The 24,371-nt window shown below is 37.7% G+C and overlaps 1 protein-coding gene across 2 annotated transcripts in view; it reads left to right on the top strand.

Annotated features, from left to right (window-relative positions):
* Positions 1–24,371, top strand: part of pcdh15b (protocadherin-related 15b) — a 409,107-nt gene that overhangs the window by 139,874 nt on the left and 244,862 nt on the right. For both annotated transcript variants that reach the window (XM_073815853.1, XM_065242769.2), the window contains exons 11-15: positions 191–303; positions 2,755–2,961; positions 12,320–12,454; positions 18,832–18,981; positions 21,946–22,139. In XM_073815853.1, the coding sequence (XP_073671954.1) occupies positions 191–303; positions 2,755–2,961; positions 12,320–12,454; positions 18,832–18,981; positions 21,946–22,139 (799 nt within the window). The remainder of the gene's footprint in view (positions 1–190; positions 304–2,754; positions 2,962–12,319; positions 12,455–18,831; positions 18,982–21,945; positions 22,140–24,371) is intronic.

Genomic DNA, 24,371 nt, shown 5'->3' with positions numbered 1-24,371 from the left:
GACTTAATATTGTGCACAGCTATTTATAAAGGAAGTGCATTGGTGCCTTTGCCTGTCCTTACTTTTTGAAGTATAGCTTTGAACACAAAGTATGTTTCACAGTCACGGTGTGCCTGCAAGTTATAATTCTCAGTGGCAAACTTTTGAATGGTAGTCAATTGTCTTGCTCTCTCACTTCTTTTGTTTTCAGGGAAACCTGCGTCATATACGGAGTATTTCTCATTGAATCGGACCACTGCCGAGCTCCGCCTCCTGCAACCTGTCAGCAGGGAACAACAGCAACGTTTTGACCTGGTCATCAAGGTAATAATAACCCTTTCAGAATTCAAAAGGGAATGCCTGTGAAGTTCAGCTGCAAAGTTTTAAAAGAATCGGAATTAAGGAAAGAATTTATGAGTACTCAATGAGAACTTTCTCCAGTTTTCTCCGGCTTTCACCAGTTGTTCCAAGCAACTCTTAACTTATAAATAACACTCACTTCCCATAGAAAAAAATAAAAAAAGGCGCCTGCCATAAACGCATTCTGTGTGATCCGCCCCTAAGGCTGCATCTCAATTTATCCAACAAGAAATTGCGCTTTGCATGCTAATAAAATTAGTGTAGTTCAAATAAATTTACGTTAATGTGTTATTAATGCGTTAATGTTGATAGCCCTAGGTAAAAATAAAATAATCTTATTTATGTGACTTTAAAGGAATCCAAAAGTAAACAGATTACATTACTTGGATTAAGTTACTGAATACTTTTTTGTAACTGTAACAGAATACATTTTAAAGGTAGCCCTCCCAAGTTATTAGAATGCAACCAAACAACAATTTGTGATCAAAGTTTCTCTCCTGTGTGCTTGAGCTGATTCTCTTACTTTAAATTTTGTTCAACCCCTGTCATAAAAACAACAAGAACAGTCACCGATGAGTTTTCCGCACGTTTGATAGATCCTGCTAGCGTGAAAATAGAAAATTCATTCCAGTGTGCTAGTGATCAGAAGATGGCTGTGAAATGTTGGACTGGGGAGTTACAGGGTGATGATCTGTACAGAGCATTGTGAATAACACTGGGAGGCAGGAGGTGGACACAGCTTTATGTTGATGAAACTGAAAGCTGAACCCCGCTGCTCCTCTCAGGATCAAAAAGATGATGATATTGAGCGATACTGCTGCGAAGCTTCATGCATGCTACATGAATGATGCTTCACTGGCCAGAGAGTTTTATGGTGTTTGTACTAAACCAAGCCACAGTTTCAGTGTGCAAATATTCAAATCCAATTGACAAAAATGTCACATTCGGTCCTCATCCTTATGTCAAACCAGTGTGGTTTTCTTCTATGGAACATAAAATCAGGCCGGTTGCATACACATCTAAGACTAGTCATAAAAGTTAGTCAAGAATTTATTTCTTTAAGACTGATCATAATTGTTTTAAGTATGTTACATAGAAAGGTAGATTGGTCTAATTTAAATCCAAATAATAAGACTGATAAGCCTAACTAATTGCTAGTTAGTCAGACTCATTCTTAAGGTCACGGCTATGTTTATGCAACCGGCCACAGGTCTTAGGCAGAACTTTGATGTACCTTGAAACCATGCAGGAATGAAGGAAACGGACATAAAATAGTCAATATGGGCAATGCCTTTCATGTCTTCTGAAGCCAAACAGTAGCTCTGTGTGAAGAGGAGTTGGAAAAAATTACATTTATTCATTTGGCAGATGCTTTTATCCAAAGAAACGTACAGTGCATTCAAGCTAGACATTTTCCCATTTGCAAGTGTGCTCATTGGGAATCGAACCTCTGACCTTTTGCGCTGCTAATGCAATGCTCAATAATCAATTGAGCTACATGACCATAGAAAATTCATTGGATTCTCACTGAGTAAAGGGTTGGCTTACATCAAAACTATATGTGGAGATATTTTTCAGGCAGGTTTTCAAGTTTTGTAATAAAATAAATGATGTTTGCACAAATATTTTTTTCCAAAAAAATTTATTTCAAACATTCCTTTACATCAAAAGGTTTTATGCTCATTAAAGACATTTCAGTTAATGGCTCTAACGGTTCAAAAAAAAATATTTTAGAAACAAGTTTCCTTAGCCCTTCCTCCATCTGCCATTGGTGGGTCAATCAGACAGTACCGCCCCTTAACCCACACCAATGATCGAGCAGATGTTACAGATGGATGTCAAGCTGGTCGGACTGCTCAGACAGACTTATATTTTAACAGCATTGCAGAGCTGCAGCTATTTACATGTTTCAGACTTGAAAGTGGCTTTTATGTGAAAATATTTTATTGCCAAAAGATTGCACACTTCAGCGTTTAAAAGGGGACATGAACTGTGCGATTTTTAAATTCTCAAATCAATTCTTGACATTTTAATGAAGAGACCTCTGTTCGAAAATTAAACTTTGAATTCGTTTTGTATAGCTGAAAAATTTAAGAACGCCACTGGTAAGGTGTACATTGCACTCACTACACTAAAATTTCAGACGCTCAAAGCATTTGGTTATGTGCCAGAGTGTGACAATTGTGAATGACCTCAATTAATCAGCCGTGGTCTGCACAGTATTTAATTTGGAAGGGCAAGACTGTGGACAGTGTTAATTCCTCGTGTGTTCGTACAGGAAGATCTATTGTCATTACTATCTGTGCAGAAGCCATAATTTAAAAAAGCTATGGATTTTGTATTACACTATATTTGTTTAAGATTTTTACTGGTGGGTTAGTCATCTAATAGCATTGTGTGATTTTCTTTCTGTAGGCAGAGCAGGACAATGGACATCCTCTTCCAGCGTTTGCCAATCTTCACATCGAGGTGCTTGATGAGAACAATCAGGCTCCGTACTTTCAGGTGTCCTCTTATCGTGGCTTCATCTCAGAGTCTGCTCCGCCGGGTACCACTATCTCCAGCAGTGCTAATCTCTCCACACCGCTCATCATCATCGCCCTGGACAATGACATTGAGGAGGTGGGGACCCAAACTTTCTGTCTTAAACTGCAATCAGTTTCACAGATCCTGTAAGACGTGTGTGCCTGGAAATGACTCACTGAAGCTCATGCTGTATGTTTCACAAAAAAAAAGTAAAGCACAGAAAGAATAAGAGATCCTTAGGGTACTGCTGCTTTACAGCACTCATTAGTTGTGTTTCTGCAACCTTTCAAATGGCAAAAATTTTAATTATGAATAAAAACTCCCAAATTACATGATCAAAATACACAAACTTTTTGTAAAAACTTATGACTCTCGTATAAGGTGGTTTTTCAGGCAAATTAAAAAAGGAATATTTTGCACTGGAAGTGCAATGGAAAGAGTTTTTTCTTCATTTACAAGTCACCTGACGTGCTTAAGTCAAATCTTCATACTTTAAAGATCCAAAATTGCGTACTATAACCTAGGGGTGTAAATCAGACAGTTCATTACAATTCAGACTTTGCGCCAAATTGTGCAATAGTGACAATCAATGAGGTAGAAAAAAAGTCATTATATTGAAAAATAAATTAATATAAAAAAGCTGTTACAGTTATAGACAAACAACCAAACAAAACGAAAAAAAAAAAACTTTTCATCCTATCCTTCATTTATTCTCTTTTTATAACCTCTTAGATGGGATGGTTTCTTCAAAAATACAAAATTTTGAGCAAAAAGCTGAAATAAAAACGCATGTTCTAAAAGGGTTGTTCCTATTTTCGTAATGAGTGTGTTTTGGGCGTAACGTGCAATAAACCAATGAGAGTCTCATCTCTCATCCTCTTTAAAAGCAAGTTGCGTAGAGCCGTTTCAGCACTCAGAAAGCGCCATGGTTTTTTTTTTTTTTTTAAAGCATTTCTTAAAAAAATTCTCTTTTACCATATCCACAGGAACAAAGTCATCACATAATACATCTGTGGGGTAGAATTTAAAAACATTTAAAAATAGATGCATTTGTTTAAAGCAAAGCATTTATTTACTTACCAGGCTACAAATGAAGCAGCTCTTTACGCCTTGTAACATCTCATAGTCGGTCCTCATTTATGTCCAAGATACTCAATAATAATCTTTTACATTTTTAATCCTTTAATTTTTCATATTTAAAAGCGTTGTTGTGCTGCTGCGCATCCATGTTTGTGATAAGCAAACCCGCAATTTCGTCCTGTTTATTACTAACGCGATCTTTAAATAACAAAAAATATATATTTTTCTTTATGTTAAATTTCTTTCACTTGTTTTTGACTTGCCTTTTAAACGATGTTAGGGATGGGACGGTTAGCAAATTTCATATCATGATTATAGTGACCAAAGTTATTACGGTTATCAATATTATCATGGTTTTCTTAAATTGAGATGGAAATGTTCAAAAAGAACTGATACACACACTGAAAACATTTTAACAAGTTTTATTTTTGAAAATCAGCAAACAACAAATACAATTAGCAGCTATATGCACTTTTTTAAGCATAAACATTAAATGAGGGGTGTCCAGCCTTTTTTGTGTGGCAATCTACTTTTAACCCTTGTGTGGTGTTCGGGTCTGTGGGACCCGTTTTTAATGTTTACTAAAAGAAAAATTATGCAATTAATTATTGTTTCAACCTCAGATTCATTGGCCTTGGCTCATTTTCTATAAAGAACATAAAAATAAACAACTTTATAATAACTGTACACTGTACACCCCCCTACACATTTATATTACATATGTGGTGTTCGGGTCCACTGGACCCGGAGCTAATAAGAGAGTGAAATTTTAATATGCTATGTAACTTTACTCTGTTTTTCACTTATCTGTGACTCCTGTGAGTGCATGAGTGTGTTTGTAAATATGTTTGTACATATGTGATGGATGCATGTCAGAGTTTTGTCCTTCGGCACTTGCTGTAACAGCGCAAGGATACAACATGTTATATATCAAGCATGAACACTTGTCTGCCCCCAATGTCCCAAACACTTTACCTTCTGTCTAACAGGAACCATTCTACATTTTACCATTATATCCCTTACAAAAAATAACCATGGTTGTATTATAGTAAAAGTGTAGTAATCATGGTAAACTGGTGTACTGATTACTATTTGGAAAACCACAAGTTACCACAAAACCTATGGTGTGTGTGTTTGTGTGTGTATGAGTGTGTGAGAGAGAGTGAGAAATAGGGAAAGTAAAATTTCATATCCAACCATTTTCATCATTTTAGGTTGTAGCCAAAAGCAACACATTGTACTGCAGTGTGTGTGGACATAAGATGGACAGGAAGACACAGTATATGTCTATAAAATGCAAGAAATGCATATGCAACACAGCTACACAGTAAAAATCTGCTTCTTATGTGTTGTGTAGGCTGGCATGAACAGGTTATGTGTTCAGTGTGGATAATGTGTTATGATACCGCATCTTTTCAGATGAGGCTTGTGCTGTGTAGACGGACACAAATGTGTACAATTTCAAACTAAGTTCAAAGGATTAAACATCAAAGTGATGAAAAACTTATTTGAGATAAAAAAGTGATGAAAATACTTATTTTAGATAAACATCTGGGGGAGAATAGAATTTTCTTCTCTTATTTCATATTATCACAAAACGAATAGCACTTTAATCTATAAATAGTCCTATATCAGTGGTAAATGACAAATGTTAACCATAAATTCTGTCTATATTACTTGCAATGAGGCTAAAGTAATCATCTGTAAACAGTAATACATAAATTTGTATGACTGCATTGGTTTAAGATACTAATAATGCTCTGGGTCCACTAGACCCACAAACATTGTCTAAGTAACAGAAATATGAACACCACACAAGGGTTAAAATGATAAAGCCGAAAATAACTACCTGCTAAAAAACATTTTGTAACAAAACACTGTTACATTTTTTAATAACACTTTAAATGTGTGTTAGGAGGACTATTTCTACGTTGAATTTAGGGCTGTCACCATTACTCCATTCTTTTTGAGGAGTTAAAAAAAATCATTGAGTACATGCCGAGTACTCCTTATAGCGGAATAGCGGAGATGCGGTTTTGATGAAATAAACTAGAAAATGACAACATTATCAGATGCCTATCTCTCTCTCTCTCTCTCTCTCTCTCTCTCTCTCTCTCTCTCTCTCGTTCGGTCGGTCGGTCGGTCGCGCGCACATACAAGAATGGCATCCAAATTTCGGAAGTTAGACGACTCCGCTGCAGCAGGCAGGCATAAGATTGATAAAAACACACTTGAGAAGAAATACGCAGCAACTCAAAAAGACTTGTTTCTAAGACCATAATGCCAATTTGGCGCTTTGTTTTAAGTAAAGGGTGTGGAGGCGTAGAGCAGCATACACAGTTATTAACTTATGTGCGATCTACCGGCACTGCATTTGCGATCGACTGGTCGTATTGGACACCCCTGCATTAAATGAACATTAACATGGAGCCCTGAGATGTATGAACCTGTTTTAACCCTCTAGGCGCCACGGTCGACTTTTGTCGACAAGATGCGTCACTGAATGTAACTGCTGATTTTGTCACATAGGGTGTCAAATTTCGTTCATCCGCCCCCTCCACTAGATGGCAGACATGTCATACTTTATACCGGACTCAGAAAAACATCATGCTTTTATACAAACTCTTAGAGCAAGAGCGCATTGAAGTGCGCAACAGCATAGCTAGTGTGCAAGTGGGTCATTTTATCAGAGCGATAACCTCAGCGAGTTTTTTCAATACATGATCATATAATGGCATCAAAAAAGCTTACCTGCAATGAAGTGTTGGGTCTTATATTCGCTGAATATGATTCTGAAGGGGAATATCTGCCTTCAGAAGATGCTGGTGATTCATTTAGTGACCACGATTCAGACGCGCCCCTGCTTTGCAATCGTGCAGCTGGCAAAGTGAAAGTGTAGCTATACACTAAGCACATGATGAATCCTTTGCCCAATGTCAGTGGTGGGAATGTTACACGGGGTCGGAGAATTCATCGGGTTAGCAGGCTTGTTACAGGTGTGGGGAATGAGGCTGGAGGTAATATGCGCGTCCAGTCTTTTTACCGTGCAAGCAATGTAGAGCGAGCTGCGTCTTCCCGAGCGGGCCCTGGGAGTCTGTCGGGCGAGCGGCCGACTTCCAGTGCTCCGTCCCGTGCACCTCATCACAATCACAGCGACAGTAAAGGCAATAGTCCCAGCTGTGCAAATTCTCTCCACTCGGGGCGCATGCGAGGCAGATCTGGCCATGCGGCTCGTAGCAGGAGCAGAGGCGGTGTTACACGGCGCAGAGGAGCCATTATGCATAACGTTAGTCTATCGACGCGCAGATCAGTTTGTTTACTACTTACTATTTACCTGAGCATTCAGTATTGTGCAATATAGCATACAGAAGGTTAGGGACATTTTGGGGGGAAAGAAGTGCTGCATTTTATCATTCAAACATGTGACTTTTCATGAAAATTCAAGATGGCTGCCACATATGACGTCATAATATGCAAATTTAATGGGACATTTTATTCCCCTCCATAAAGTGTGTCATCCTTAATATTTCTCTAATTTACATAAAGTCTCTATCTCTTATCACGTTTAAGATATAGCCTTTTGAAAGTAACATGTCAAAATTAAACGTTTTAGGAAAAAACCTCTGGCGCCTAAAGGGTTAATGAACAGCACCTTAAATAAGAACATCAAATGCACACATAAGCAACGCATCAAAACACAGTGCACCTGTTACTGCCTTCCGCCACGCCTTCTCGTGCAAAAACCAATGTTGCACGCGCGCATGCGTCAAGCGGATTCTGACTTGAAATGATTTACCGGGAGTTTTCAAAATCACGGTAATCAAACACGGTTGTAATGATAATTACATTTTAAACGATAATACTAACCGTCAGGACATTTTATCATGGTTAATCATGAAACCGGTAATCGTCCCATCCCTAAACGGTGTGTCACGTTTCACTCAATAACACATTTTCTTGTTCTCAAGTGGCACTGAGCAAGTGTGTGTCCGATCAATTATTCTGAACGCTTGATGTTTATTGCATTTTATTTAATACATGTAGATAATTTTTTGAATTATACAGTGCATATTTATAAACACTAGTCAACATTAGAAGTGGATCAAAAAAGTTCATCATTGTTGTCCTAAGACAAGAACAGGTAGTGGGTACTGGTTTTACGAAAGCTTTTATGAAAGGGTTTGATCCACTTCAAATGTTGACTATTGTATATATGTGAGATAGAGGTAGATATATATCATATGTCATGATCCTGCCAACCTGTCACAATAATTCATAGTGCAGGATCGTGGCAGTATCAATGTTTTGTATGATAGCATATGACTTTTTGTTTGGGCTGCGTGCTGCCGTCTCTTGTCTCTGCCTCCGCCCCCTTGTGACCGCGTTAATTATTCATCATTAGTTAACTCCTCTCACCTGACCTTCCCTTGTTATCTTGTTAAGTTTTCTTATTTAAGGCCCCAGTGTGTTCTGTTCTCTGCTGAATCGTTTTGGTTTGTCAGGTGTGTTTCGTATGTTGATGCATTTGACAATTCTGTCATTTGAATCAGAGTCAAGCCAATTCGTCTTGACTTGGCGCTTTTCCATTGCATAGTACTCCATGGTTTGGTTTGGTTTGGGTTGGGTCAGCTCACCTCACTTTGGTTTGGTTAGCTTGTCCATTGAGTTTAATAACACTTTGGAGTGGGATGGATTATAGGCGTGTCGTTATACACTAGTCAACATTTGAAGTGGATCAAAACCTTTCCTAAAAGTTGCCTTAAAACCAATAAAACCAATATCCGTTCATGTCTTAGGACAACTTGGATGAAAGTTTTTGATCCACTTCAAATGTTGACTAGTATATTTGCGCTGCCTACTGCTGTGACATCATACAAGTGAGAGCGTTGTTGTACATTCCCATACATTCATTTATTTTTCAGTCCGCCACAAATTTAAATTGACCACCGTAAATAGATGTTTGTTTGTACATCGCATTTATTACTTCCTCTATCTTACATGTCAGTTTCTGTATGAACACCTGTGGCGTCAGTCGACGCGCTCTGCTGAGCCTTAATTATGCTGCATTTAAGCATATATGCTGATGTGTGCGTCGCAAATGTGCTGGCACAAACTGCAAGTCTGGAAAAAGTGGTATGGTGTTCCTGATTCTCAACCTGTGGGTGTTTTTTATCGCTAAAAGGGAGTTTGGGAACTTACAACAAAGCACAGATGACAACAGGTTTACTCTAAACAGCACAAGCGAGCATAAAGGTAAAGCTAATCTTTTACATTATAGCAATGACTCTGGTAGTAACGATTCTCTCAGACCAATCATTGATTTACAGTTTTTTCACGTCACGTTTTGGTATCACCTCGGGTTGCTTGGAGGCCCGACCGAGGTGGTAGGCTACTAAAAAAAGTATCGGGTACTACATACTGCACCTAGTGGAAAAGCCCCCAAAAGTAAGCTGACCCAACTCAAACCATGGGGTATTATGCAATGGAAAAGCACCAATAGTCAGTGATTTGTCTTCTGTCTGTTATGTAATTTCCCCCTCGTGGGCTTTTGTTTACTTTGTGTTCAATAAACCCTGTTGTTGAGTTCAACTATTACCTGCACTTGAGTCCCGTTCCTCGTAAATCATGACTATACATATACAGATAATACAGATATTGGCTCCGCTGCACATCCCTAGACTCAAGCACCTGAATAGACTTTATCTCTTGCTCTGTCATTATCTCTAGAAATAGCAAGCTAGGTTTGAAAGCATAAGATCCCACCCTTCTTTCAGAGTGCTCACCAAAGCCACACTTTCTCCAAAACACATGAAGTCTCATGATCCAGACATTTATCTTCATAGCAGTTTCTAATGATATCTTTGCTTTTTTACTGCGGATGTTTAAATAGAAACCTCTAAAGTGCTTTCTATATGACACATTTTGCATTATATAAATCAGATAGACTAGATACAGTACATGATATAAATATTAAATGACAGCGTGCATCTATCTGCACAGAATGCGAGTGAACTTAAACTAAGTTACGTGCTGGCCAGAAAGTTTATCTCCTATTGTGGATGAGCTCAGTAGCATGCTTTAAAAAACTGCCAGCCAATCTCACAAATGCAATCTTGCATTTTCGTCTGCTTTATTGAAGTGAAGCCAAATCTCCCTTAGTGCTTTTGAAACTATAGTTGGTGATGATGTTTAGCTTCATCCAGCATTGTGCAGACGGTTGGCATGTGTCTAAGGTACTGCAGGAGCCATTCAGAAGCAGACTTCACTGTGTGCCTTCGTAGATTATTTGTTTGTGCAGAATTATGCAAATGCCTAATTTGACAGACAAGTAAGACTTCCTATCAGTGCATTTGGACAGAATGCAATGATTGGATGAAGATTAAATGGTATTTTGCCTTCCACAGAGGATATATGTGACCCTTGCTGACAAAATGAGTCGGTATGCGCACAGTGTAATTTTGAGCTACAGGTGAAAGAAAGTATAAGGGGCGGTTTCCCAGACAGGGGTTAGCTTAACCCAGTATTAGGCCTTAGTTTAATTAGTTTAATGCCTTACTAAAAACATTATTTGTGTGCATTTTGAAGCAAAACAAAGGGCACTTGTGTATTTAAGATATGTCATTGCAAGTTGTTTTCAGTTTGGACAGCTCTAACATTCATTTTAGTCTATGACTAGTCTAATCCCTGTCTGTGACACCGCCCCTAAATGTCAATTTTGGTCGAAATTGCGGTTTTTATAAAAATAATTACATTAAGCCCTCGTCTAGCTATCCCAATGATCTAAATAATCTTTAAACATCTAAAATGATCTTTATATGTATGTTTTTTGAGAGGTTTGTTGTCCTTAATGCTTAACATACATGCAGAATTACAAAATAAAGTGCAGAACTTGTTTAATGTTAAAAGCGTTAATAAGAGAAATAAGACATTATAACGATCTTTCTCATGCTGACTGACATATCTGAAACATGCACACCTTAATATATATAGATATCTACACAGAATTACAGAATTTGTGCAGATATAATCTGTTATGTCTTGAGTGAATGTTAGGTTAACTGTTGGGATAAATGTCTGATGTTTAACTCTTTCCCCGCCAACGTTTTTAAAAAATTTGCCAGCCAGCGCCAGCATTTTTCATGATTTTCACAAAAGTTTAATGCTTTCCAGAAAATGTTTATAAATATATAAACAAACAATATATCAGATGAAAGAACAGACCCTCTGCTTTCAAACAAAAAAAAACTGTTTCCTACTTTCATTAGTTAGTAATCACCTCTCAAACATGGGTAGGTTTCTTTAAAAACACCCAATTTTGAGCAAAAAGCTGAGATAATTAAATTTTTGCCAAGGACTTTTGATAGAGATCAGATGCAGAGCGATCCTCAGAACAGCAATCTTTAAAACATACACGGAGTTCTTTTTCTTTCACGCGAGGCGCTACTTCCGGGTTGTATAAGTTGCGGAATTGCGCCACCTGGTGGATAATAGCGGCATTGCGGAAAGACAGAAAATCTCGTCATTGGCGGGGAAGCGTTTTCTCTTAATTGACGAGATATCTCGTCAATGGCGGCGAAAGAGTTAATATATTATATTTGATCCTTGCATTACAATAGATCTTAAAGCTACTGTATCTGTCTCAATGTCAATCAAACCATAAAACAAAGGACAAGTTTAACATGTATAGAATTTGTTTTTGACTTTGTGTGTCCCAAATCTATTCGTTTTACCAGTGATTTTACGGTATGGATGCTATGAATTTGCTTTTGAACCTTCAAAAATCTTTAACTTGATTTTTCTCAAAATTTACTTTGCTGACTCTATCAACCAACAATTTTTCATCAGATTCCAACAAATCATGCATCGTTTTTTTTTTTTTTTAATAGAGAATGTCAAATTATAAATAACAAATTTTTGAAAATGTGCTTATTCTGACTCATTTTGCCAGCAAGGGTCACAAATGAATTTAATTAGACCGTTTGACTTAATTATTGTACTGTAATTAGCATGTGAAAAGATTTTTAAATCAACATAACAAAATTGTTTCTGGAAAAAACACCCCTCCTGCTTTTAATTGTGAAGCATTAATTGCGCCATTCAAATAGCAGCTGCTCTGCTCAATCTTAAAAGAAGCCTCATGATTTGCATAAAAGCAGCATATGTTTGAGCTAAATGTAATAACATGGACAGTAAACCTAACTTCTCAGGATTAGTGAACAACATCTAGGTGTTTACACTCACTCATGAAAGTGGAACAACTTATTTTTAGTGAATTAAGCTCTGAATGGTTTTACTCCAGTTGAATTAGCATAAGGGTGTTGCCTGAATTGTGCATGTTCTGATGTCTTGACACGTTGATTTATTTCCACTGCAGTCAAAGGATCCCATGCTGCGTATCTCTCTGGACAACTACAACAGCATCTTCGCAGTGACGCCCAGTGGGATCGCACGCTACCTGACACTACTGAGGCCTGTGGACCGTGAAGAACAGCAGACGTATGGCTTGACGGTAAGGGCTCTGTGCCATCTTCCTTTGGCAAACCTGCTTAACTTCATCTCTGTCAGCGGAGCTTCAAACCTTCATGTCAAGGACTTTGTCTAAACTCTCTTCTCCACACTGCTCGGGTTTTTCACTCGGGGGGGTTATTTTTAAAAACGTGTGCTGCATAAAACACGGCTAAGGAATTTAGACCGGCTTAAACGAATGATTTATGACTCTCTTTTGCTTGTGAATATGTACAGGTGGTGTTTGTTTATGTGCGTGTGATGGTGGTTTGTCTCTGAATAGCAATGTACTGCAGTGTTTCAAGCTACAAGCCACTCATTAATCTCTCCCTCTGGGAAAGTACAGTAGTTGCACCATACATTCCTAACAAAAGTTGCTAATTACGTTGAAGCTATTTAAGGGGGCAACATTTTATAAAATAGATAATAAAAACAGATTTTCTGCAATTACAGCTGTAGGTTAGTTTATCTGGCAAGAACACAACTGAGAGAGACAGCATTAAACCCATAAACTGATTATTTTAATATTCGAATGTCATTAAATGTCATTTAGCTTATATTTACTATTAGTTTATTACTGTCATTTATTACTTTTAATAATAACGAAGTAGAAAATGTACAGGTGACTCGACTTTCTCACAGTTATTATTGTCGGATAATAATAACAAACTGCTCATTGTGAAATCTCAGTTGTATTCCTTCATGTTCTTGCAATGAACATTACATACATAACAGCAAAACTGTTTTTTTTTTTATAATGAATGCAATACAAACTTTTGGATGTAGTGTTTTGTCACATTAAATCACTGCATGTTGGACAAAGTGGACAAACAAACAAGTCGTTGTCTGAGACAATGTAGGACGAAATGTGCTCTGTAGAGCAGTTTGTCCATTTAGGGCTACTGTAGAAACCTGACGGCGGCATCCATGTAAGGAGACGCGCGGTGTATGTAGATAAAAATAGCTCATTCTAAAGTAATAAAAACAATACAGTTTATTTTGTAGGGATTTTTATACATCACTGATAATATAGCAATGTAGATTATATTGCATTTCTGTCAAGTGACCTTTCTAAAAGTTACACAATAGACCTATAAGTAGGTAGTGTTGATAGTTTGCCCAGCACTTACATCAGCTACACTGTAAAAAATGAAAGTTGGATTAACCTAATTTATTTAAAATGTTAGATTTTTTTCAACTTACATTTTTACTTTAAGTAAAAAAATGTTGAAAAAGCTTTTTTAGGTGTTACCAATTTAAGTATTTTTAAAATGTTTTGCCTTTTCATATAAAAGTTTAGGTTTATATTGTAGACATTAAGAATATTTCCTTAAAATAATCCTTTAAAGGAGCATTTCACCCATAGAAACATTAATCTTTATTGAAAGTGTGTCATATTTGTAGTTGAAATGTAAAATACATTTAGAATTTGGTGCCTATTTGACCGAGAAACGGGGTGTTTGTAGTCTCACTCCCTCAACAAAGATATTGCACTTCCTTCTTTCAATGATGCAAAATGATGATTTTCACATCATTGAAAGAAGGAAGTGCAACACTGAAATCTTTATTTCTCCTGTCTCAGCGGCAACTGAGGAAATGTTGCATGACCATTCAAAAACATGACTGGGGTTCTAACTATACAAAGCTTAATGCAAATGGTGAAGTGTCCCTTTAAGAATATGACATCATCACATTGTCGTTCATGTTGCGGTCTGTTACATGTCGTATCCTTTACTGTAGTACCTTCTTAGATTTCTCCTCTTCAACAGAGCATATGAACAGATTACATCTACATTTAGTCGTTTAGCAGACTCTTTTATCCAAAGCGACTTACAAAAGACAGAAAAGATAAATGTTGGGTTTTCAGCCGATTCTTGAAGACGGCTACAGAATCAGCAGATCATTTCACAGATGTGGAACAGATCCAGAGAAGGTACACTGAAGGCAGTGATTTTTTCCTTTTTGAGATGGCACCACAAGCCATCGCTCGTTGGCAGAGCGCAGGGATCTAGAGGACACATAAGTCTGTATAAGCAATTGAAGGTAAGGAGGTGCTGACTCAGTGGTGGTTTTTAAGGCTAGGAGCAGAGCTTTGAATTTCATGGGAGTTCCTATAGGCATAACCTGACAAAGAGAAGAGTGATGTGTACCTTCTTTGGCTCATTGAAGACCACTCTTGCCACAGCATTCTGGATCATTTGTAGGGGTTTGGTTGTGCAGGCTGGGAGTATGGGCAGTAACACATTGAAATAGTCCAAGAGCCTGGACTAGGACTTGTGTACTGTAGCATGCTCATAGAAAATTATAATTTGTAATTTTCCTAATGTTGTAAAGATTAACAACTTCAGTGAAAATGTCTTGCAATCAAGCAGCTCACCCAGACTTGGGGATAAACATTCTTGAGTTTATGTTTGAGCTGATTTGTGTATGAAGGACTCAATCTTATAGCGGCACCCTGGAGCTAACTAAGATATCTGAACACTTCTTGTGTCTGTGTTGACGTGGCAAACTTTGCACATGTGATGCACTCTGGTCTCATGCTGTCTTTCTGACATAAAGTAATGACTGCAGTATTGATATCACCTCACAATGCAACAATTCTGCAACAGCAATTTTCAATATCACTTTGATTTATTCACCTTTGGAATGCTTCAGATCAAATGAAAGCTCGGTGTTTGCCCTTTGGAGACGTCACAAATACTACAGGCTTTTAAACTTTTGTGTCTGACAGTAAAAAAAATCTCCAAATCTTTAATGTAAGCTCTGTTCTTGCATTTGTGAATTGTATTTTATTTCCTTATTTATGAAGCTTTGACTTCCTGTATGATAAATGATTTTAGACATTTAGGTGCAAAACATTGTGGTTAATTGACATTGGTCTTTGCATGAGAGAGCGGGGCATTGACGGAGGTCTAATACACAGATTAACTTATCATGAGCCTCAAAGGAAAATGTTTCCTGCTTCTTATGTAAACCTTGTGCATGCAAAAGGCCACTGGAAAACAGACCAATCTCAACATAACACCAAATGTGATGTTACAGTTGAGATGTACGCCCACAACATTAAATTACACATTAAATTAAGTATAATGTTGTAACAGTGCTAAAAACAAAGTTGTGACTGCTGACTGAGTTTAATGTTTTATGCTAGTTAATGCTATATGCTAGCGTTTAGGCTAAAGTTTTACTATTGACTTTACAGTTATGGTTTCCAGGTCCATAATAAAAAAAAAAAAACTTACCACTCAGAAACGTCTATTACCGATCTCTAAACAATTGATTGTTCCTCAAAATCTGTATCTTCATCTGATACCGCCTCAAACATAAGGTCTGTTTACACACACACAGAGCTACTGAATGAGCTGCTCTGAGAAGCAGCCAATCAGAGCAGAGCTCAATATTATTATTCATGACCTTTATAAATCAGGTAATAATAGACCATTTCATTCTCAGGAATCCTAGGTTGTAAATGGTCACGTAAAACCATCTCTGGATAATTTTTGCATTTAATAAAGCCACATACCTTCTATGTAGATATCAGAGAACAATTTAAATGATAATGCATGATTAATGCATTCTTTGGCACTGCCCATTTATTTTGGGACACAATGAATTTGGATGCATGTTGTAAATAAATACAATTAATTGTAAATAATAACAAATAATAGACATATCAAAGTCATTGGATAGAGTATTATCTTTACTTTTCTGCAAAAGCTTTGCAGTCAAGTAATATTTGTGTTGTGCAGAGATCAGTTATTGACTTTAAGGTCCTGTTTTGGTTCAAAGAACCAACATCAACATATGGGGGCTCTGTTTATATTCTTGTGTTTGTGCTCCTCTGCTTTTAATCTGTCTTGAAAACATCAACATGCGGAAACACTGTGATAGAAACTACACTCTAAAAAGTGCTGGGTTGTTTTAACCAGTGACGGCTGGTGCTAAATTGTTTTGGGGGCGCAACAAACTGAGTTTTACATTTCAGATAACTGAACATATTTTTGCTAGACACTTAGGTCCCTATTTTAACAATCTGAAATGCAAGTGCGAAGTGCAAAGCGCAAGTGACTTTGTGGGCGGATCTTGGGCGCTGTTGCTATTTTCCTGGCGGGAGAAATAACTCTTGCGCCAGGCGCAAATCAATAAGGGGTTGGTCTGAAGTAGGTTCATTATTCATAGGTGTGGTTTGGGCGTAACATCAAATAAACCAATCAGAACGTCATCCAACATTCCTTTTAAACGCAAGTGCGCAAGTTCCATGGCGGGTTGCTATTATTATGACGGATTTACCAGGCGCACGCCAGGAGTGGTTTACAGCCGAGGAGACCGACGTTCTTGTAAGAGCAGTCAAAGACAGAAAAGTTGTTTTGTATGGGGATGGGAGAAATCCGCCCAAATCAGCGTCGGTTAAACAGGCGTGGGAGGAAATAGCCAAAATTGTCTCATCAGATGGCATGCACAGGACGTTGCGCCGCAAGCGCTACAATTATGTTTTTTTATAGTAAAAGTGTAACATGCTTTTAGGCAAATTGATTACCATTTGCATAACCACAGTTTTACTACAAATATCATGTTTGTGCTATGGTTTCTGAAGCAAAAATAGGTTTAAGGTTTTCTTTCTAGGAAAATGATGGTCGTAGTAAACAATTTAGGGATCCACGTGTACACAACCCCTTGTTAAAGAAGAATGGGAGAGAAGAACCATAAGCATAGGTAATGGTCAGGTTGATCTGGACCCAGCTCTTACCTTCAGTTTTCTACCAAAGTTACATTCCCAAACGGACATTGGTGATTGCCTGGAATAAGTCCACATCATGTAGTGAAAATTGCGCTCCTATCTCTCAGTTCTGAATTAGCAGTTTGGGACAACAGAGAAATTGCCCATCTCTGATCAGATTTGAGGAGGCTGAATGGCTAAATTTGATGTCAAAACATATGTTTTTATTTCTTGAATCAGCAAATTGCTAAACTTCTACAAAGACCCGCCTTCTATGGGCAATTTCTAGATTGCCCCACATCTGAACTTGAGATGTGCAGACAGGCAGAAGGAACATATGGGAAAAGCAAATATTTTCCCCAGACGATTCTTGTCACGTCATATACATTTATATAATTTACACAATAATGATAATTTTATTATTTTGTGTGTGAGGCAGGGAGGGTGGCGCCCTAGCGCTCTCTATTGGCCAGCCCCCACTGGTTTAAACCCAGGCCTTGGTCAATATTGCACAGTACACACTGCTGGGTTAAAATGCCCCAAATGATGGGTTGTTGTTACTCAACCGTGGGTTTAAACAACCCAGAAATTAGCTTAAAAACCCTAGCATTGGGTCATTTTAACCCAACAGTGTGTCATGGACAATATTGACCCAGCCCTGAGTTAAACCAACCCAGCACTATATAAAAAACATTGAGTCCTTTAATACTATATATGACCACTCTCTAAAAATGCTCTAGCCTTGTGGGACTTTAGGTTCTGTTCTGTTTAACTGCAAATATATTAACAATATGTCAATTTAGATGAACTGTTACACAATGGCTACCTGATACTATCCAAGATAAACTCACTGATAGAGTTTCACATACTGCATCTCTCCTATCACCTCAACATGAATGGATCAGAGCACAGAATCAGACATATTTATTGGTTTATTTTCTGCGAGGAGTTTATCAGCCCTGTCTGCCTGCTCACGGCAAACCAGAAAACATTTTTCCACAACTCTATCGCTACACATTTGTCATCATGTTTTTATTTGCTCAAAAGCAGTTTTTCCCACTTCTATATAAGGCTGTGTGTGATTTTATTGCAAAGGGCCCAAACTGTCTGGTCTGTGAATGAATGCTGATTCTCAGGCAGGCATGCGTCGAGTGGCTCATGGGACACAAAATATTCACTGCACGCCTGACGAGCCCTGATTCATTCAGAAAGTGAAAACAGTTGGTCTTGTCGTAGAGATTGGTGATGCTCAGGTCCCACTGGCGATGTTACTGCGTCGCATCACATACAGATAAACGCTTAAAGATGCCATTATCTGCTCTGATACGAGATGAACTTCGTTTACCAGGGTAATGGAATATCAGACATCTCATTTATTCTGTGTTTGTAGCTGATAAACACAGTTGTCATTAGCTTAAATGTCTTTAGGGCCATGTTAAGATGCACATGCACTGTTTTTTACTGAATTTTACAGAAAGTTGGGGAAAATAAGCAATTGTATATTTTTGTACAGGCGCAATTTATTATTCATATTATTATCATTCTTATTGACAGCCCAATTATTTATCAAAATAATCTGTAAATGTGATTATTCATACAATCAGTTCCTATTATGAGCAAAATCATGATCTGATATTAAAATGATTTCTCTTCTTCATTGGTAGATGACCGCGTCAGATGGCGTTCAGGAAAGCTCTCCAGCCACCATTAACATCACTGTGATTGATGCCAATGACAACACACCCACTTTTCCCAATGTCTCATACAGTGTAAATGTTTACACGAACATACAGCCGGGGGACGCAGTCTTACAGGTAATCGATACATACCATAAATACACTCACTTTAATTAATAGCTGCCCTCCCTTCATTTATGAGGAGCTTATAGCTGAAATACATGCTTAGATTTGTGTTTAACTTTTGTCTTTACCAATACAGACTTGTGTGTTTAACAGATCTGTTTGAAAACCAAGTAAACAAACAACCAGTGTTGTGTGTAACGCGTTACAAAGTAACGCGTTACAGTAACGTAACTACTTTTTTGAGACAAAAGTAGTGTAACGCGTTACTACTTAAAATTTGGTAACGTAACGTAGTTCATTTTCCAATTCAGCGCAACGTTACTTTTGGTTAGATTTGACAGCGACACTGCCATCTGCGCGCTTGCACAATAGTCACAAGGTCCACACACATGACAGAGGCTCGTATCAGTCTGCAAAGAAATCATGGCAAGCAAGAAGCAGCTGACGCTAACTTTTGAGGGATGGAGGCATCTTAATTTTAATCAATGTTTTATCAACCAATTGCCTAATTTAAATAAATAAGAAATAAATTAAAGAAAACGATTCAGCTTCATATTTATGTTTAAATGAAATAATTTTTTTTAAACATAAATATAAAACTAAATCGTTTTCTTTTATTTATTTCTTATTTATTAAATTCAAGCAATTGGTTGATAAAACATTTATTGAAATTAAGATACAATTAATACAAAACGAAATTCACTTTAGAGAAAGGTTTCTACGAAAACAAACTTAATAAAGTGGTCAAAATCATGTCTACCCACTCCGTTTGAAGTGAATTTCGTTTTGTATTAATTGTATCTTAGCATAGTATCTCGGAAGATCGTGCTTGTGAAATAGCTCTGTGGCTATACTGCACTGAAGCGGCAGTTTAAAATATAAACCCAGAATTCAGCGAACGTCAAGAACAAGAAAACAGAAACAACAATCAGACAGAGACGCGGAATTTACATAATGTTACACAGACCATGTTTAAATTTCAATGTTTCTGCACAGAAATACCAACTTGTTCACTTTGTTTGGTATTAATAAGCTGCGCATTGGAGTGCTGGCCGCGGTGCTGAAGACGCGCTCGGACGGAGTACTGGTGGCAGCACAGATATTTACGTGCAACCTATTGGAAACTATTATTCGTTATTATATAATTATTATTCGTTATTTTACTTTATTACTTCCACTTAAGAAGAGTTCTGCACTTTTTATTTCAACATTTCTCTTTATATAAATACTATTTTGTACTTAAATCTATAATTTCATTATTTTACTAACCCAACTAACTCATCTGGGCTTTGCGATAGGTTGCACGTAATGGGAAAAGTATAGCTTTCTTCCCCTTGAGAAGAGTTCTGCACTTTTAAACTTAAAAAAATATATCTCTTTACAAAAAAAATGTTTCTTCTATTTAAAAGCTGTAATTTCGTTATTTTACTAACCCAACTAATGACTCCTCCACTTTCCAATAGATTGCACGTAGATATCTGTGTATATGTGCCATCACGCGTCTTCAGCACCGCGGGGAGCAGCCAGCACTCCAATGTGCAGCTTATGAATACCAGACAAAGTTGGTATTTCTGTCCAGAAACATTGACATTTATACATGGTCCGTGTAACGTAATTTAAATCCCGCGTCTTGGCCTTATAGTTTTTTTCTTGTTCTTGACGTTCGCTGAATTCTGGGTTTATATTTTAAACTTCCGCTCCAGTGCAGTATAGCCACAAAGCTATTTAACAATGAGCACAATCTCCCGAGACACTACAACATGCTACTAATAATTCATTAATAAGAGCTGTTTTCTTGTACACAATTAAATATTTTAAGTTAAATGTACAGTGTTAAAACATGTAAAAAAGACAAGATTTTATCAATGTCAAGATCAAATGCCTGAGTAACAGGGTATTGTGTGTATGTGTTCGTGTGTTTGTGTGTGTTTCCAAAATATTTTCAAAATACAGGCAACACAAAAGTAACGTAAAAGTAACGAGTAACGTAAAAAGTTACTTTCCAAAGGCGGTAACTAAGTAAAGTAATGGATTACTTTTTTAAAAAGTAACGAGTAACGAGCAAACACTACTTTTTTAAAGTAACTTCCCCAACACTGCAAACAACCTGTGCGTATCACAGTTTCACTTCTGCTAGATGTCACATCGAAAGATTATGTCGTGGATTTTGTTAAATCAGTACACAAAAAATATCAGCGGGTGAAACACAGACAGATCACAAAATACCCAGAAATAAGAAAATATGTTTGCAGAAAAAATAAGCTGAATTTTCACATTTGAATAATGTCAAAAAACGCATTTTGTATTACCTAGATGTTTTACCTTTGTTTGTTTTTTTTTGCAATCTTTAAATTATTCGTAGTTCTCATTAGATTCTTGCTATGTGTTACACTTAACGGTTTTGATAATTAAATTAAATTTACTTAAAAATAAGGCTGAATCACATTATGATTATAAGAATTTATGGGCAAAATGTACATAATAAAAAATTTATTTAAATACTGAAAATAGAAATGTAGAAATATTTATGGATAATATTTCAAAATATTACAATAAAAATATTAACATTGGAATGAAATATGACCTGCACGTGGTCTAGGCCAGTGGTTCCCAAACTTTTTCAGCGTGCGGCCCCCCTTGTGTACAGTGCATTTTTTCGCGGCCCCCCGAAAGAAAATTTATGACAAAAACAGTTTTAAAATGTAATATTTTAATTAAACAAAACATATAAAATTATACCTAGTAGTGCTGTTGGTTAGTTGGCTTATAATTTTTTAGGTTTAATTACACAGATTTCATGATAAATGAATGTATTTTATAAAATGTCATAAAACTGGGTCCCCCCTGGCACCATCTCGCGGCCCCCAGTTTGAAAACCACTGGTCTAGACCGTTTTGTGTGATTCACCTGTAGTAAGCTTGAATAAGCACCTTGTGTAGGTTGTATCTGAAATAACTGCGCACATTATTTTTTTAGCTGACAGCTATAGATAATGATGAGGGTCTCAATGGGCTGGTAAGCTACAGAATCCTGGCTGGAGATCAGGGACACTTCACCATCAATGACGGCACAGGACTGATCACTGTGGTGCCTGGTGTCAACCTGACTGTTGGCCGCTCTTACGCCCTCACTGTCAGGGCCTCTGACAGCGGCCCACCGGCACAGAGAAGGTTAGTTGAATGAGAGCAACCTTTTTAATCATCCACTGCACTACATTTTGAGCATGCAAACTATTTTCCCAGCAACAAACAGGCTTTGACATCACATTTAGGAGATCCGTTTAAATAAATAATAAACTACAAATTCAACCTACTTCACTTTCTCACAAAATGGCAAACCTGCAAATGTAATGTTTGTGTTGATCGAATTTAGCCAACAATCCATGACATAACAATCTTCTCTTGGTTACACACCTACTGTAAATTTGAACATTCGAGGTCAACTATTATATTTTTAAGTTTGATGTGTACGAATGGATGTCAACAGAGTAGACAGTCTAGTACGACCACCCATTGAGTTTTAAATCAATACTGACATTTTGTAAGCAATTTTGCTTTAGAAATATACCCTGATTTTGTCCATCTGACACATGGAAGAACAGAAATTAAGGGCTTTTCACTGTAATTGGCTCTACCTCCCCTCCTATCCAATTCATACAATAGCAGCCAATGGCCTCTGTAATCCTGTCTGACCACAGAATCAATATAGCAGAAATAGAATCAGATATGGATCAGAGAGTGTCTTGTTTTACAATATTGTTGTTGCACAGTTCTTAAAGAAATAAAAATATATAATTATAATGCCATTTAATACTCACAGTATTATTGTGTTCAAACCCATACTGCTATAAAACCCAATAGGGAAAGTTTGGAGCCATGTGCTTGTGTCGCTTGAGTAATGCTGAGGCTGGTTTGGTGTTCTTGTGTCATTTGAGTAATACTGAGATCAAGCAGTGCCCTTGTGTAGTTTGAGTAGCACTGAGCTAGAGCTTGTGGTGCTTGAGTAATACTGAGATGCAGTGGTGCACTCATGTCCCTTGAGTAATGCAGAGATGAAGTGGTGCACTTGTGTCGTTTGAGTAATACTGAGATGGAGCGGTGCGCTCGAATCGCTTGAATAATGCTGTAATCCAGTTCTGTGCTCGTGGCGCTTAGGAAATACTGAGATGTAGCAGGGCGCTCCAGTCTCTTGACTTATGCTAACAATGGAGTTGAGCGCTCGTGTCGCTTGAGTGATGCTAAGATGGAGCAGTGCCCACGTGTCCCTTGAGTTATGCTGAGATGGAGTGGTGCACTTGTGTCATTTGAGTGATACTAAAAAAAACGGCACTTCCCTCAGGATGCTTGAGTAATACTAAAATGGAGTGGTGCGCTTGTGTAATACTAAGAGCGATGTCCTCGTGGCGCTTGAGTAATACTTAAGATGCAGTGGTGCGCTCATGTCCCTTGAGTAATGCAGAGATGAAGTGCTTTACTTGTGTTTGAGTTGTTCGAGTCTCCTGAGTTATTCTAACAATGGAGCGATGTGCTTGTGTAATACTAAGAGCGATGTGCTCATGAAAGAGGTGCACTTGTGTCGCTTGAGTAATAATGAGATGGAGCGGTACACTTGTGTCGCTTGACTAATACTTGAGATGAAGCAGTGCCTTCATGTTGCTTGAGTAATACTGAAATGGAGTGGTTAGCTTGAGTAATGCTGTGATGGAGCAGTGAACTCATGCCACTGGAGTAATACTTGAGATGAAGCAGTGCACTCATATTGCTTAAGTAAAGCTGAGATCGAGCAGTCAGCTCATGCTGCTTAAGTAATGCTGAAATGGAAAGATGCGCTCAGTTAGCTTAAGTTATGCAGTGATAGAGTGGTGAGCTCATGTTGCTTAAGTAATGCTGAAATGGAGCAGTGCGCTCATGTTGCTTAAGTAATGCTGTGATGGAGGGGTGAGCTCATGTTGCTTAAGTAATGCTGAGATGGAGCGGTGCGCTCATGTTGCTTAAGTAATGCTGTGATAGAGCAGTGAACTCATGCCACTTGAGTAATACTTGAGATGGAGCGCTGCACTTATGTTGCTTAAAGGGGCAATCAGTAGGATCTACCCCCATCTAGTGGTGGAATTGTATTTTGCATTCAAACGAACAGTGCTTACTAGCTCCTCCCCTTTCCAAATGCGTGTTGCAACTACGGTAGCCGTTATGTAATCGCTGATCTCCTTGTCCGTTGCAGCTGGTTCACGTGTTCTCAATGAAAACGCGTTGTGGAAACGCGTTGGTAGGCTAGGGCTTTTTGTCCCTCTCTGCTATTATAGTTTATCAATACGGCGGAACGATATGGATGCCTCCTTGGACTTACCCGTTCAATGTAAGTAAAGAGAAGAAATTCTAAGCTTACAAAGAAAAGTCAGATCA

Source organism: Paramisgurnus dabryanus, chromosome 1 (genome assembly GCF_030506205.2).
Source record: "Paramisgurnus dabryanus chromosome 1, PD_genome_1.1, whole genome shotgun sequence".
Classification (NCBI taxonomy): domain Eukaryota; kingdom Metazoa; phylum Chordata; class Actinopteri; order Cypriniformes; family Cobitidae; genus Paramisgurnus; species Paramisgurnus dabryanus.
This window is presented reverse-complemented; position numbering and strand designations above follow the sequence as displayed.